The sequence below is a fragment of the Oryx dammah genome, unplaced genomic scaffold (genome assembly GCF_014754425.2).
Source record: "Oryx dammah isolate SB20612 unplaced genomic scaffold, SCBI_Odam_1.1 HiC_scaffold_21, whole genome shotgun sequence".
NCBI lineage: Eukaryota > Metazoa > Chordata > Mammalia > Artiodactyla > Bovidae > Oryx > Oryx dammah.
In genome coordinates, this window is record NW_024070205.1 from 9,231,328 (window position 1) to 9,248,618 (window position 17,291).

At 38.8% G+C, this 17,291-nt stretch overlaps 1 protein-coding gene across 4 annotated transcripts in view; it reads right to left on the reverse strand.

Moving 5' to 3' along the window:
* Positions 1–17,291, reverse strand: part of LPGAT1 (lysophosphatidylglycerol acyltransferase 1) — a 159,146-nt gene that overhangs the window by 67,731 nt on the left and 74,124 nt on the right. For 2 of the 4 annotated variants that reach the window (XM_040263111.1, XM_040263113.1), the window contains exon 2: positions 15,995–16,259. In XM_040263111.1, the coding sequence (XP_040119045.1) occupies positions 15,995–16,232 (238 nt within the window). In that variant the 5' untranslated portion in view covers positions 16,233–16,259. Of the gene's footprint in view, positions 1–15,994; positions 16,978–17,163; positions 17,209–17,291 lie in introns of those variants that run through there. The other 2 variants (XM_040263114.1, XM_040263112.1) reach the window with 2 other exon arrangements.

Here is a 17,291-nt window from a genome sequence, read left to right on the forward strand (position 1 = left end):
TAGAAAGTGAAGAGGAACTAAAAAGCCTCTTGATGAAAGTGAAAGAGGAGAGTGAAAAAGTTGGCTTAAAGCTCAACATTCAGAAAATGAAGATCATGGCATCTGGTCCCATCACTTCATGGGAAATAGATGGGGAAACAGTGGAAACAGTGTCAGACTTTATTTTGGGGGGCTCCAAAATCCCTGCAGATAGTGATTGCAGCCATGAATTTAAAAGATGCTTACTCCTTGGAAGAAAAGTTATGACCAACCTGGATTGCATATTAAAAAGCAGAGACATTACTTTGCCAACAAAGGTCTGTCTAGTCAAGGTTATGGTTTTTCCAGTGGTCATGTCTGGATGTGAGAGTTGGACTGTGAAGAAAGCTGAGTGCCAAAGAACTGATGCTTTTGAACTGTGGTGTTGGAGAAGACTCTTGAGAGTCCCTTGGACTGCAAGGAGATCCAACCAGTCCATCCTAAAGGAGATCAGTCCTGGGTGTTCACTGGAAGGACTGATGCTGAAGCTGAAACTCCAATACTTTGGCCACCTCATGCGAGAGTTGACTCATTGGAAAAGACTCTGATGCTGGGAGGGATTGGGGGCAGGAGGAGAAGGGGATGACAGAGGATGAGATGGCTGGATGGCATCACCAACTCAATGGACCTAAGTTTGGGTAAACTCCGAGAGTTGACAGGGAGGCCTGGTGTGCTGCGATTCATGGGATCACAAAGAGTTGGACACAGCTGAGCAACTGAACTGAACTGAACTGAACTGAAAGCATAAGAACTATATTGAGCCAAGTCTGAGTATCCTCAAATGTGTTTCTAAAATTATTCCATAAGTTAGCTTTTATTGATTTATTCACACCTTTCCCCCAAAGGTAAACATAATTTTTTTCCTAGGCATTAATGTAATAATAATAAGAATGATAATGATATTATTATTTATAGAGTACCAAATGTCAAGCTATTCACTTTACATTTAAACTTCACAAGAGATAAATATTATCAATACAACCTCCATTAATAAAGATGGTGAAAATGAAGCTCAGAGAAGTTAAGTTCAAGGTTATACAGCTAGTAATGAGTCGTGGCAGAACTCAAACTCATACTAACTCAAAAGTCAATGTTTTTCCCTAATATCTCATGGTATCTCCAATAACATACATATTTAGAAATCATTATTAACTGTAATAGAATACTACAACTGTATACAAGGATCTGAGTTTTAAAACAGCTTTAAAAGTTTATTTCAGCTTTAAAATGATTGCCTAACTCAGCCTCTCATTCACAAAAACTCAGATCATCAGCTTCTTATTGCAAAATTCAGGCTTAAATTGATGAACGTAGAGAAAAACCACAAATCCATTTAAGTATGACCTAAATCAAATCCTTTATGATTATACAGTGGAGGTGATAAGTAGATTCAAGGGTTGAGATCTTGTAGACAGAATACCTGAAGAGCTATGGACAGAGGTCTGTAACATTGTATAGGAGACAGTGATCAAAACCATTCCAAAATGCAAATAAAAATGCAAGAAGGCAAAGTGGTTGTCTGAGGAGGCCTTACAAATAGCTGAGGAAAGAAGAGATGCAAAAGGCAAAGGAGAAAGGGAAAGATATACCTAACTGAATGTAGAATTCCAGAGAATAGCAAGGAGAGACAAGAAGGCCTTCTTCGGTGAACAGTGCAAAGAAACAGAGGAAAACAACAGAATGGGAAAGACTAGAGATCTCTTCAAGAAAATTAGAGCTATCAAGGGAGTATGGGAGCATTTCATGCAAGGATGGGGCACAATAAATGACAGAAACAGTAAGGACCCAACAGAAGCAGAAGAGATTAAAAAGAGGTGGCAAGAATACACAGGAGAACTATACAAAAAAAGGTCTTAATGTCCTGGATAACCAGGATGGTGTGGTCACTTACCTAGAGCTAAACATCCTGGAGTATGAAGTCAAGTGGGCCTTAGGAGCATTAATATGAACAAAGCTAGTGGGGGTGATGCAATTCCAGCTGAGCTATTTCAAGTTCTAAAAGATGATGCTGTCCTGCACTCAATATGCCAGCAAATTTGGAAAACTCAGCAGTGGCCACAGGACTGTAAAAGGTCAGTTTTCACTTCGATCCCAAAGAAGTGAAGTGAAGTGAAAGTCGCTCAGTCATGTCCAACTCTTTGCAACCCCATGGACTACAGTCCATGGAATTCTCCAGGCCAGAATACTGGAGTAGCTTTTCCCTTTTCCAGGGGATCTTCCCAACCCAGGGATCAAACCCAGGTCTCCTGCATTGCAGGTGGACTCTTTACCAGCTGAGCCACAAGGGAAGCCCAAGAATAGTGGAGTAGGTAGCCTTTCCCTTCTCCAGTGGATCTTCCCAACCCAGGAATCAAACCAGGGTCTCCTGCATTGCAGGTGGATTCTTTATCAACTGAGCTATGAGGGAAGATCCCAAAGAAAGCCAAAGCCAAAGAATGTTCAAATTACTGTACAAACGCACTCATTTCACGTGCTAGCAAGGAAAAGCTCAAAATCCTACAAACTAGACTTCAGCAGTACATGAACTGAGAACTTCTGGATGTATGAGCTGTGTTTCAAAAAGGCAGAAGAACCAGACATCAAATTGCCAACATCCACTGGATCACAGAGAAAGCAAGAGAATTCCAGAAAAACATCTACTTCTGTTTCATTGACTACACTAACGCCTTTGACTGTGTGGATCACAACAAACTATGGAAAATTATGAAAGAGACAAGAATACCCGACTGCCTTACTTGTCTCCCAAGAAATCTGTAGGCAGGTTAAGAAGCAACAGTTAAAACCAAACATGGAACAATGGACTGGTTCAAAATCGGGAAAGGAGTACATCAAGGCTATATGTTTTCACCCTGCTTATTTAACTTATACGCAGAGTACCTCATGCAAAATGCCAAGCTGGATGAATCACAAGGTGGAATCAAGATTGGTGGGAGAAATATGAATAACCTCAGAAATACAGATGACACCACACTAATGGCAGAAAGTGAAGAGGAACTAAAGAAACTCTTCATGAGGGTGAAAAGAGGAGAGTGAAAAACTGGCTTAAAACTTAACATCCAGAAAACTAAGATCATGGCATCTGGTCCCATCACTTCATGGCAAATAGAAGGGGAAAAAGTGGAAGCAGTGACAGATTTTATTCCTCTGAATTCCAAAATCACTGTGGATGGTGACTGCAGCTGTGAAATTAAAAGATGCTTGCTCCTTGAAAGGAAAGTTATGACAAATCTAGACAGTGTATTAAAAAGCAGAGATATTATTTTGCCCACAAAGGTCTGTATAGACAAAGCTATGGTTTTTCCAGTTGTGATGTATGGATGTCCGAGACGGACCATAAAGAAGGCTGAGTGTCAAAGAATTGATGCTTTTGAAGGGTGGTGTTGGAGAAGACTCTCGAGTGTCCCTTGGCCAGCAAGGAGATCAAACCAGTCAATCCTAAAGGAGTTCAACCCTGAATATTCATTGGAAGGGCTGATGCTTAGGCTGAAGTGTTAATACTCTGGCCACCTGCTGTGAAGAGCCCACTCACTGGAAAAGACCCTGATGCTGGGCAACATTGAGGGCAGGGAGAAGGAGGTGACAGATGGCTGGGTGACATCACTTTCTCAACGGACATGAGTTGGAAAAAAACTCCGGGAGACAGTGAAGGACAGGGAAGCCTGGTGTGCTGCAGTCCATGGGGTCACAAAGAGTCAGACATGACTAGTGACTGAACAACAATAACAATCCCACCCATAAAAAAACAGCCTACAACTCATTCCAAATGACACCCTTTCTCCTGATCCATATAATCCATTTTATACATCCATTTTTAACATCAATTTAGCTTCTAGTTAATTTTCTTCTCTGCAATGACTTTAATTAACTTTAAAAAGTAGAACCATCACATTGGGGAAAATGTTCATACTGAACACTGTTTTTCAGAAAATTTTTTGCAAAAGCATTTTGGACCCATAGTTCATAGCAAACTCAAAACCATCCATCAAACTAGAAACTATGCCAAAAATCCTTTGGGTAGAAATTAATCTAAATCATACTTTTCAGCACAGTGTTATATAAATCAATAACTTAGCTAACTGGCAGTAGACAATAAGCATTTGATTGATCAATTACACAAGATATTTCTACAATGAAGGCTCTACTTTCTTGACAGAGCAAACAGGAAAGAAATATTGCTAATTCTAATCACATTATTTCTAAGACAACTCCTAGTGAAATATGTAGCTCATAAGTGTTTCCTCAACACAGAGCTAAAAATGGTTAATTTAACCCAATTATAAATATTAATTCTTGAAAAACACAGTATTCAGTAAACACTTTTAAATCCAAAACAACTTTAGGATTTCTGATTAGTGAACTAGCATGATTATTGAAGTCATTATATGTAACAAAATAGATCATGAATTTTTAAAGTATTGAAATACAGCAAAATATACTTAAAATGTAAAACTTAGTACAAAACTACAGTAATAAAGAAAAGTGTGGTACTGGCACAAGGACAGAACTGAGAGCTCAGAAATAAACCCATATGGCCAACTGGATACTCAACAATGGTGCCAAGATCATTCAATATGGAAAGAACAGTCTTTCCAACAAATAATGCTAGAACAACTAGATATCCTCCATGTGCAAAAGAATGAAGTATGAACCCCTACCTTACACTACCTAGAAAAATTAACTCAAAATGGATCAAAAACTTAAGTATAAAATCTAAACTCTTAAAACATAGGACTTCCCTGGCAGTCCAGAGGTTAAGACTCTATGCTTCCAATGAAGAGGACACGGGTTTGATCCCTGGTTAGGGAACTAAGATCCTGCATGCCACACAGAGGGACCAAAAAAAAAAAAAAAAAAAAAACCGAAGTGGGGGGAAAAAAAACAACCATAGGTGTAAACCTTCATGACCTTGGATTAGGCACTGGTTCCTTAGCACCAAAAACACAAGTAACCAATGAAAAAACATAGTATAGTATATAAAACACAGAAAAACCTTATAACTCAATACTAATAAGACAAATAATTCAATTCGAAAATGGGGGCCATTAGTCATTAGGAACATGCAAATCTAAACCACAATGTGAGCTATTACTTCACATCCATTAGGATGGCCAAACTAAAACAACAAAAACAAAAACCCAGATAATAAAAAGTACTAGTGAGGATATGGAGAAACTGGAACTCTTCTACCCTGCTGGTAAGAATGCACAACATGACAACTGCTATGGAAAATAGTTTGGCAGCTCCTCAAAAAGTGAAACACAGAATTATCACATGACTCAGCAATTGGACTCCTAGGTCCAAGAGAACTGAAAACACATATTTACCCCAAAACTCATACATGGATGTTTCTGGAAGCATTATTTACAGTAGCCAACATGTGGAAACAACCCAAATGTTCATCAACTGATGAATATACAAATGAAATGTGATCTGTCTGCACAATGGAGTATTATTCAGACATACAAAGGAATAAATTCCTAACACATTATAATATGGATGAACCTAGAAAACACTATGCTATGTGAAAGAAGTCAGACACATAGGGTACATACTGTACAATTCCATTTGTATGAAAGTCCAGAATAGGCAAATCCATACAGACAGAATAGAGATTAGTGGCTGCCGGGACCTGAAGGGAGGAGGAAATGGAGAGTGAGGACTAAACAGTCTGGGGCTTCTTTTAGGGATGATGACAGGTCTTAGGATCAGTCAGTGCTCATGGCTGTACAATCTTGCGACTTTAGTAAAACTCATTGAATTGTACATTCAAATAAAGCAAAATTTATGGTATGTGAGTTCTGTCTCAGTTTTTATATATTTATATACACATATATATTCTTATCATATAGTGACTGAACAACAACAACAAAAGCTATATTGATCATAGTTTAGTCTTTTAATGATTCAGAAACATCCTGATGTCTTTAAATTTACAGATGTTTTATCCCTTAAAAGTGTCAAACAATGCATATTCCTAATAGCATATGTAAAACATGTTTATAGACTTGATTCATAACGCTTTCTTAAAGCTTAATGAGTAATAAAAAATTGGGGGGAAGGGGTGTCAGTAGCAAAACTTGATCAGATCTACCAAACTTAAGAAAAAGTATAATCTTATAACTAAAATTTATGCATGCTTTTTATGACACTATTTTAAAATTATCTACACTACAATTTGAAGAAACAAATCAACTAGACTTGCTGTTTGTCATATTCAAATATGAAAAGCAAAAAGAAATTACCAATTTTTAATCATCTAGGTTTTCCATGACTATATTCAAAAGAAATGAGACATTCTACCAATTACTGAATGCACCAGTAACGGGAAACGTTTCCTTAGACGAGTAATACAGCACATGAAACGTGAAACACCTGTGGCCACAGCTCTTACTAATGGCACTTCATTTTGCAGTTTTCATCACATGCCTCTGCTGCATGAAATCGGAGCCTGAGGTCACTAACCAACTCTCAGTTTTAATGGTACAACTCATTAGGATACAGGCATTGTTAAAGGCCATAAGTGCAAAACTATCACATTCCCAGCAGAAATAGACTAGTAATTGTTGCTTGAATATTTTTAAATGAATATCATTTAAGCCTCTGGGGTCCAGGCAGTACTGTAAGTGAGCAAAGCAGCTCCAGAGGAGGACAGGGAAGAGGTGGGGTCTTGGGTAAACAGGAAAGCACAGGACCATCTAAGGAGACAGCCATCACTCAACTCCAGCAAGCTGCTGCCAGACGTGAGGCCCCAACAGAGTCACATTTCTCATTTCTCAAGAGCTGGAAACTTTGGTTTCATCTTTCATGTTTTGGGAAAAACCCCTAATTTTGAAATGTTGCCAACTAATTTAAAAAATTGAAAAACTGCAAAGATCAAATAAAGTCCCACTGGCTGCTGAATATGGCCACTAGTTTGCAAACTCCAAAAAGAAACTCTTGAAACTAGTGTATAACAGATAAACTATAAATATGGGCTTCCCTGGGTTCAGATTGTTAAAAAATCTGCCTGCAATGCAGGAGACCTGGGTTTGATCCCTGGGTTGGGAAGATCCCCTGGATAAGGGAATGGCTACCCACTCCAGTATTCCTGCCCGGAGAATTCCATGGACAGAAGACCTTCAATTCAGTTCAGTTCAGTAGCTCAGTAGTGTCTAACTCCTTGCGACCTCATGAATTGCAGCATGCCAGGCCTCCCTGTCCATCACCAACTCCCAGAGTTTACCCAAATTCATGTCCATCAAGTTGGTGATGCTATCCAGCCATCTCATCCTCTGTTGTCCCCTTCTCTTCCTGCCCCCAATCCCTCCCTCCCAGCATCGGGGTCTTTTCCAATGAGTCAACTCTTCACATGAGGTGGCCAAAGTACTGGAGTTTCAGCTTCAGCATCAGTCCTTCCAGTGAACACCCAGGACTGATCTCCTTTAGGATGGACTGGTTGGATCTCCTTGCAGTCCAAGGGACTCTCAAGAGTCTTCTCCAACACCACAGTTCAAAAGCATCAATTCTTTGGCATTCAGCTTTCTTCACAGTCCAACTCTCACATCCATACATGCGCTGGAGAGCTTGACGGGCTACAATCCATGGGGTTGCAAAGAGTCGGACATGACTGAGTGACTAACATTTTCAAACTATAAATATACCTATTTAATACAGATAATATACTTTTTATATAACTAATATATAATATATACTTAATATATTTAATATTATAATATACTATAAATATGTTTATCAAAGTTTGGTAGCACTAGTCACCTTTAAAGTTTTCAAAGTGGTCAATAGACCAGATCCTAGAGTATAGTATTAATGTTACATTTCATTCATATTCCTTACTAAAGTATCAAAGATAAGTTACTTCTTGTATTCATTTTAGTGACATTTTCTTTCAAGTGGAAACAGAGTATTTATCTTCTATATACTCCAGTGATAAGTATTTCAAGAAACAAAACAGTTTGAGAACCAAAATCCAAAACAATTTGGGAGGGGAAAAAAAATAGGGAGGCTATGTCTTACTTTTGGACAGAAAGAACTTAAATATGTAGCAAAACTAGTCTCCACTTTATAATAATCAACTAGTAGTACATTTAAACGGACATAGAGTTGCCTGCAGTATAATTACATAGCTGAATAAAAATCTTACGTTGTCATGAACACTGTAGAGTTATAGGTGTGAATCTTCCCAGAAAATATACATAGCAACACGGAGAAAGAGAAAAAAAAAAACCTCACAAAACTCTTTTCCTGGAAGTATAGGAAAAAAACAAAAATATAAAAATTCCACAATACATGAGATCTGGCTGAGATCAAACCAAGCTGACATAAGACAGAATCTATAGTGGAAGTGGAGAGCAGAGACAGACAGAATGTGTGGCATGTGATGAAGAGGGCTCCAAAATGGCAGTTCTCAGAAAGCAACGTGAAAATGCATATCCTTAAGAAGAGGGATTTACGCTGTCGTGCTGCGGAGGCAAAAAGCCTCCTGGACTTAGTCTGGTTTGGAGAGACAGAGGATTTGTGGCACCACAGAGAACACAATCAGGCTTCATAGGTTTAAAAAAAAAAAAACAAAAAAACTGCGTCTGAAATCTACTTTGGTTCCACCCATACCTCCTACAAATAACTGAATAGGGAAAATCCAATTCACTAAATCACAGGAAACCAAAGGGAAACTGGCACAGCAATGACTTAGAGATACTGTAAGAAAAACAGTAGAAATGAGCAGCATAACAAGAATACTGCTAGAAAAAAACATTACAATGGAGAAAATAAAAACTGTAACTACATACTCTTGCACGAAATTAAGAAATTAATCAACGAAGTCACTCCAATATGAAGAAGATCACAAAGCATAAAAATAATAAGAACTCAAGGAAGAAGTGACTAGACAACAGGAACAAAAGAAGCATGAACTAGCAGAACTCAAGGAAGAAGCAGAAGAATAAACAAAAGCATCACAGACGTGAAGAAACTGAAAGAACACAGAAAAGGGACTGCAGAAGACACAGTAAGAGACATTAAAGATAGAAATGAATGCAAAAGCATTTAAAAGGATTAGAGCAAAATAATAAACAGAAAAGATATAAAAAGGGAGATCCAACAGACATATAATTAGGGTCACCAAGAACAAAAACAAAAATAATCAAAACAAACATTTAAAGATGTAATTAAAGAAAACTTTCCTGATATAAAAATGGATGAGTCTACATATTAAAAAAGCACACATGTGCCAACGTATCCTACACCAGCATATCCTAGTAAAATTACTAAATATTAGAGGCAGAATTCAGTGGGCCAACAGGCAAAAAGATCAAATCATTAACAATGGGAAAAAAATTCAAGTTGGCTTCACACATCTACACAGCAACGTTTAATGCCAGAAGACATTGAACAAACCTGTAAGATGCTCAAAGAAATAAAGAGTGAGCCAAGGACTTTATTATAAGTGTAAAGCAACAAAAAGAAGTTCTGAAAATGTTTTTAGAATAATATTCCCTTTTGTTTTCATGACTTGTTACTGAGAAACTACCAGATGACAAACTTTAACCAACTAGGAAAAACTTCTGCAAAAGTGTCTGGGTGAGCATTACACATATTTAACTGAAAAATTAAGACTAAAAGAAGAAAAGATAAAGGTGATAGAACACAAACATTATAGTCTATAATAATGTATAAATTCAAATTAAAAAATTAGGTGACGGGAGAAAGTGAGCAGGAGGTATAATAAGCTAACTTATTATCTTGATGTAACAGCTGGGAGTCAACAGAGAGCTTTAAAGCTTACAAATCAACTAGCAGAAGTAAAAGCATGCATAGTGCAAATGTAAATTGGGTAATAGAGAAGAGAAAGGGGAAGAGAGAAGAGAATATTTTAAAAGACTTTTACCTTTTTTCATAGAAAAAAACTAACAGTTACTGTGAACTGTAATATAAAAATATCATATAAAGCAACTAATAAGACAAAAACACAAACCTTCCTAAATAACAAAAGAACAAGAAAGCAAGGGAAGACTACACAGTGAAAGACTTAACATTTATATATTTTACAACAGAAAATATAAAATACAATGACAGACCCCAGAAAAAAAGTCTGACATATCAATAAATGTAAATGGATTCAACTCATATTGAAAGAGATTTTCAAATTGACTCATAGAACAAAACCTATCTTCATGCTGATTGAAAGACACATGTAAATCAAAGTAATTTAAATGGTTAGAAAACAAAAGGATGGGCAAAGATATACAAGGCAAATGTAAACAAAAAGAAAGTAGGAATATTTTGATTCCAGCTCTTTTTGATTCCAGAATCTGAGGTCTTATCTTTTACAAGAACTGCAAATAATGTTTCGTGTGCTTCTGTAACAATGTATGTATAGGGTATGTGTACATGATTAAATATGCCATATATATGTCTTAAAACTATATAATAATTATTCAATTATATACAAATATACAATCTTTGAAGTAAGACTAGGTATCAAATTGCTGAGTTAATGGTATATAAAAATTTTTCCACATAAAAATCAAAATACTTTAACTGAGCACTCCTCACCTATATTTACATCAAGATCAGCTGTTAATCTAACATCATTGCAATACCTCCTCATCCCGATGACAATCTACTGTCAAGCACTCAAAAACTAAAATTTCGGTTGTTTTCTGAATCTTAAGGAAGTGGGATTTTATGCAATTTATTTATTAAAAATAATTCTGTTGAAGCAACAATTTTTTTAACCTCTTGCAGAAATCCACAGCCATGAGATTGTTATCAGGAGTTAAAAATCTGTAGTTTCAGAAAGAGATTTCAGGCCTCAGAAACAAAAGTACGGGAAGTAAAAAAATTTTTAAATATTCTAAAAATATAAAAGTCAATAATGGTTCTATAAATACAAAAATACACTTGTGGCAGTTATCAACTCAGTTAATGCATAAGAGGAAGTAACTGTGAAATCTCTGTGTTTCAATTTCAACATCAATAACAAAAGGAGAGGATAATAACAGTACCAACTTGATAAGACTGCTGTGAGCATCAAATGACTGAAACTCATCAAACACTGCTTGGCTTACATTGCAATAAATGTTAGCTAATATTATCATCATAGAGATGCAAATTTCAAACTGATGCATTATTCATATCTTTTAAATCTATGTAATTACTGATGATAGAATTAGCCCCACAGACAAGTATTTCCCTATGAAAAAAAAAAGAATGTAAAGTTGCTCCTATCCTAAATTCCCTATTTCCTCTCGGCTACCACCTACCTCCGAGGCAAGATCAGCAGCCCTTCCTCTTTCATCCCATGGTACATCTCCATTAAGCCTTATACCAGGATGTGTTCATTGTTAGTGGCACTGTCTTTCCAACCAAAGCTGCTGCGAACGACTTAAAGTCATGTCTTATGCACCTGTTCCCAAACAAACTAGCAGCTCAATTAAGGTGTGTTAAATTAACGAATGTGGTATTGTAGTCGGTGTGTGTATGTGTGTGCATGTGTATGAAAAAGTATGATCCAGTTCAGGGTTCATATTCTGTGGATTGCAATGATCTTGATAACAGACTGAGCTGCCTTAGATGCCTACCTTCCTGAAAGTTCTGACATCAAAATTAGGAAGGTAGGCAGTAGACTTCCCTGGCGGTCCAGTGATTAAGATGCCACGCTTCCAAGGGTGGGGGTTGGGGAGGAATGGAAGGTCAGCTGGGACTAAGAATGAAAGAAGGGATTCATTGGGAAAAAAAACAACAACAAGAACTTAGAACACTTATAGAGCACCCTGTAAGCATCAGGCAATGAACTGGGTTCTAGGAGTATAAAGAACACTACATCTCTGTCTATAGGGAGCTCACAGTCACCGGGCACAGAGCAGGTAAGGCTCCCCCTCCTACTAACTAGTAGGTAGAGATGTTAAAGTTAAAGCTAGACCAAGACAGCTGACTCCCAAAATTCTAAATTTCAGTTCTCTCTCCACCAGAAGAATGTCTTTCAAATGCTAACAGGGCTCACAGCAAAAAAAAAAAAAAAAAAAGAAATCTGTAGCACTGCGACCCACTCTAGTATTCTTGAGTGGAGAATCCCATGGATAGAGGAGCCTGGCGGGCTACAATCCATGGGGTTACAAAGAGTCAGACATGACTGAGAGACTAACAACCACCCACCCAGTACAAATACATACACTTCTGATCTTTTCTATTTCACTTTTTTTTTTTTAATGTTCGTCCTGACACATTAAATAGGTTTATGGCTCAAAAGTGGAAAAATACTATGCTAGATTAAAACTCTTAAATGTCAGGCAGACAAAATTCCTAATAATTAATTTTCCTCACACAATGAATATCCCAGGAAAAAAAATATAAAACACTATCAAATAATCAAATAGCACCCCCAAAGACTAACATGGAGCCATGACAGCTGTCCCCTGGGGAGTGGGAGGAAGCTAAACCTAATCCCCATCAGCCATCCAAGTAAATTCCCGATCCAAGGGAAACGAGGATTGCGAAGCAAAGATAGCTTGGTGCTAAGTCCCCTGGCACCTCTCTCTCTTCCAGCCAGACTGTGGCCCAAAAGACTCCCCTCATCCTGCATAAGCAATTTTGGAGCTTCTACTTGCAGTGAATATTTTTAAAGGATTTTGTGTAAGAGGCTTTAATTAGATGTGTTTGGATGGGGAACAATGTATTTATTAAAAGAAGTGAATGAAAATCATAATAATCTATTTTAAATAAACATATTATTTCAAAGAAATATCTCATTGAGATTTGCCAATCTTCACCTAAACTGAAGACGAAGGAGTATGCTGATTTATCCTGGCTCTGAATAAAGCAGGTAGATGTGAATCATTAAGGCGTAGGTCTTTTAGTTTGCTCTTGAAATAAGAGACCAAGGCAGTACACAACTTTCCCTCAACATGAGAGGCTTGGCACTTGCCAAGCACTTGCCACTGAAAGAAATGTGGTCACAACAACCATCACTACCTAGTATCGAACTAGAGATGAAGAAATCCCAGCGTCCCTAGAGTTCTTTCAAGAAATGTGTCCCCCTGGACAGAAAATGTAAAATCAGAAATGGGCAGAGAGACCAGAAAATCCTTTTCCCTCTTCTGGGTCCACAGATAGCACTCCAGGTCTGAGAACACAAATCAAGTACAAGAACATCTAGTTAAGTTCTTAGACTTAACTAGTCTCACCACTCTCTATCCAAGAAGTGTGTTTGAGTTTAAAGGACTCATTTTTTGTGTGATATTTGCCTCAAATTAAAGGACAATGTCATAAAACTAATAAATCTTCCTGTCTTCCCCAAAAGAAATGTTTAGAATTATGTTGAGAAAAAATTCTTTTATAAAGATAAAATGCACTTTTTCTAAGAAATAGGAAAAAGTCACACCTACTGTTTATCAGCTCTATTCAATAGAACTTCCTGTGATGATGGAAAGTTCTGTTATCTCTACTGTCTACTACAGTAGCCACTAGACACCTAGTACTGAGCACTTGGAATGTGGTTGGTGTGAATGAGAAACTGAGTTTTAAATTTATTTCAATTAATTTAAATAGTCAAATATGGCTGGCAGCTACTATATGGGGCAGCGTAGATTATATAATCAACATAAGTCTTCCGCAGCAAAGCTGAATAATTTACTTACCTTAGACTGAATGTCACAACTTGAAAATTTGATATTCTATACCAATATTCAATTTTCAGTTTCCTAGTTAACAGTTAGCTAATTAACATTTAAGGTTTCCTTAGAAGTGGTTTTTCAACAAAGTCTGGCAATTTTTATTCTAAAACATAAACATACTAGATACCCTGAGCAGCATTGCTTTGGCAATGCTCAATTTTCCATGTGTGAAACTTAAAAACAGGGAAAGGGGAAGGTGAAAAAAAAAACTCAGGCCCACCCTCTCCTTGATATAAAGGTAAGAAATGAAACATATAATCCAAACAAAGCCCAACACAACCCCCTTGTGTGTATATCTGCTCATCAACCCCTGCTTATGTTTGCTTCTTTAGACCCAGTTGTGGCTTTAAACAAAAGTCATTCCTACATTTGTTTGACCTTGTCTGTGTTCTGTTATGACCAGACCCTTGAGAAGTAGTCTACCTATAGGAAGACTATTTAAAATGCACATACCAAGATATTCTATATTTAAATGAGACAAACCAATCAAATGGTCAAAAAGCAGTACCTTGAAGGAGAACAGATGCTTCAGAGAGACTAAAATATGCAGAGCATGCCAAGACCACCTTCCAAGCAGGTGGCCAAAGAAACTGCGTGGTTTTATAGGCAGTAAGGAAGAAACATTCCAAGAAAATATGCTTAAAAATTATATTGCAGCCTTGCTGTAGCCATAGCATAATTAACTTTAACTTCAGTCAGCACCACTGAACTTACAATCTCAAGGTCAATGCCAAGTTATTTTTTTCCAGCTTCTCATCATGCTAACACTTACACACAAATATTCCACAAACACACACACAGGCACAAATGTTTCAGTAGTTTCATTATTTTTCAGTAGAATGAACTTCTAGAACTTATATCTAGAAATACTATGAGCTCATTTAAAACAAGCAAACTTAAGTATATTGTGCAAAGAACAAACCACTAGTACCGCCTAGCATATTGGGGGAAGCTCAGACTCTACAGAGCAAAGCGATTCTATGACAGCAGTGCAGCACAGGTAAAAATTCAGCACCATAGACAAAAACTTCATTTTTACTTTGTTTTCTTTTCTCTCCTGCTACTGCTGCTACCACCAGGTCCCCCTAAAGAGGACTAGAAGTTCACCTACCATATCTAAAGACCACTGGAATCTCAACAAGATACATAACAAAGAAGCAATGCATATACTATCCCTGGGGGTTCGGGTCTTGTAGAATAATAAATGGCATTGCCAGAAGGAGAAAAGGCTTCATCTGGGGCAACTAAGAGCACTCTAACCTAGCTCCATAAAAGCTGTGTGCTGGCAGTGCCCTTGTGTGTGTACATAAAATCTGCGGATGTTGCCTGGGCAGGAAAGAGGGAGACAGAAAATTTTAAGTGGGGATCTGCGGTGCTGTTCAACCCTAAAAGTACCCTGCTCACTCTTCCAAGATATGAGCTACAGACTCCACTGACCGCAGCGTCTGTGGCACTATCTCTAAGGAGCCTATCGGTTATAAAATTCTATGATAAAGCCTCAATGTCCAAGACAAGGGCCAGAAACCTGAATGCTTTGTCAAATAAATATACTAGTACATAATTTTCACAACCAGGGCACAAGTTCTCAAAGCCTGTAAGGCTTATAAGCAGAAAATAAACACTGCTTCTCATTCAGTTCTTTAAAATTCACTTTAGAATAGTATTACGCTTGCAGAAATTAAAAATCTATTAAAAGACACTCTGAAGATATATTAGCTTAACAGGGATAAAACTTAATTTCTTACATTTAATATTCTAATATAAAATTATCAGATAAGATATAGATTCTAGTAAACAAAGGAAACATACATAACAGAAAAAAGCCACCCTTTGCTTGGCTTCAAATGTGAACACAAGTATAATACACCATTAAATGAAAAAACTTTTATTAAACTATCTTAGCACAAATAGGGCTCAGTACTTTTCCTTAATGCCCAATGATTATGAGCTAAACATCTTACCTTTTCATTTTATAACCCCTGAAGTCCTATAAAACTCACTCTTACTCCTCTAGGACGGCTTATACTGATGGGTTTTAGTACATATCAATCATTAAAAGCCATTAGTTAAGGCATTTATCAATATATAACTATGAAATTATACTTCTGAAAATATCATCCTTTCTAAATTAGGATTCTTAAAAAAAAAAAAAAAACCTCAATAGAATTGGTCTCTGTGTTTACAATAGTCAAAGCATCTTCCACTTGAAGTGTAATACGCATTTTTTTAAAAAAACATGGCTCCTGATTTAAGGCAAACATTACACACTTTTAAACATGCATTTAAAAAACTGTTCATGCTCTTACCTGTATATCCAGCATACCATCCCCAAGAAGCCACCATTCCTAAAAGCCATTTGTACATCATTCCTTCAAGGTACCAGTACCGCTTGCTGTCCAGCAGTCGAAGGGGCAGAAGCGCGATTATATAGCAGAGGTAGGATGGAATCGCAACCAGGTTGTTGGCGACCATGAAGGCAAACCTCACCAGGGCTTTCACCAAGATCCAGCCCAGCCACGGAGCTTCTTCCAGAGTGACAGCCATTCTCACATCGAAGTCTGTCCTGTCTTGCTGAGGTGAAAAGAAAATCCATTTAAAAAGGAAAACGGAGTGAACACATTTAGACAGTCACTAATAGAGAAATCACCTCCAGCACAAAAACCAACGAAAAAGAGAAAAGAAAAGAAAAATCGAGGATCTAGGCTTTTCTCCCCCGCTGTAGTACCTCAGCCATCCGTCCGGGAAATTCCAGAGGGGGACGGACAGCCAGCGGAGGAGGAGCCCCACAAGGTCAAGGGAGCTTTCACGGAGGCACCGGCTATGTCATAATATATTTAGCAAATGATAACAGTATTCCCACCAACTCCTCAGCGGCCGGCCCGCAACCGCGTCTCACTGCAGTCTTCGGTTGGACTTTGAGGAAGAACCACCCCCAGCGACCTGTCTCACACGCCTTCGGCAGCTCCCTAACTGACAGGGGTGAAGAGAAGACTGGAGCGGGCACCTCTCGATCCAGACCGGGACCCTCACCACCACCCTTCTGCACCGATTCATCCTTTATAACGGTCTCTCGCATTAGCAAAAAAAAAAAAAAAGTTACGCTAAAATGGTTCATTTGCGGCAAATCGGGGCTGGCGTTCCTTTTCCCTTAGGTGTGTGGAGGAGGGTGGGGGAAAGGAGGGGGACCAGAAAAGCGGGCAAAAGCGTGAGCGGGTGAGAGGAAGAAAGTGGGCGATAATAAGGCGAAAAGGAGGAAGAACGCGAGTAGGGGGAGGGGAGCGGCGGCGGCGGCAGGAGGCGCAGAGCCGGGGATGACGAGCCCCGTCCGCGGCCGGAGCGCAGGGGAGCCGGGGTGATGAAAGGAGCGGCGAAGAGGCGACCGCGGCGCTTCAGTCAGGCGGCGGCCGGAGCGGCCGCGGGTCCGAGGTGTGGGAGGGGTCGGGGCCGGCGGGGTCGGGCCGCGCGCCGAGCTCACCTCGGCGGGCGCGGGCGGCGGGCGGTAGAGCGCGGGGACCGGCGGGGCCGGGGGTGGGCGGCCCGGGGCGCGGCGGCGGCGGCGGCGGCTGTCCTCGGCCGGGGGGTCGCGGTCATGGACGCGGCGGC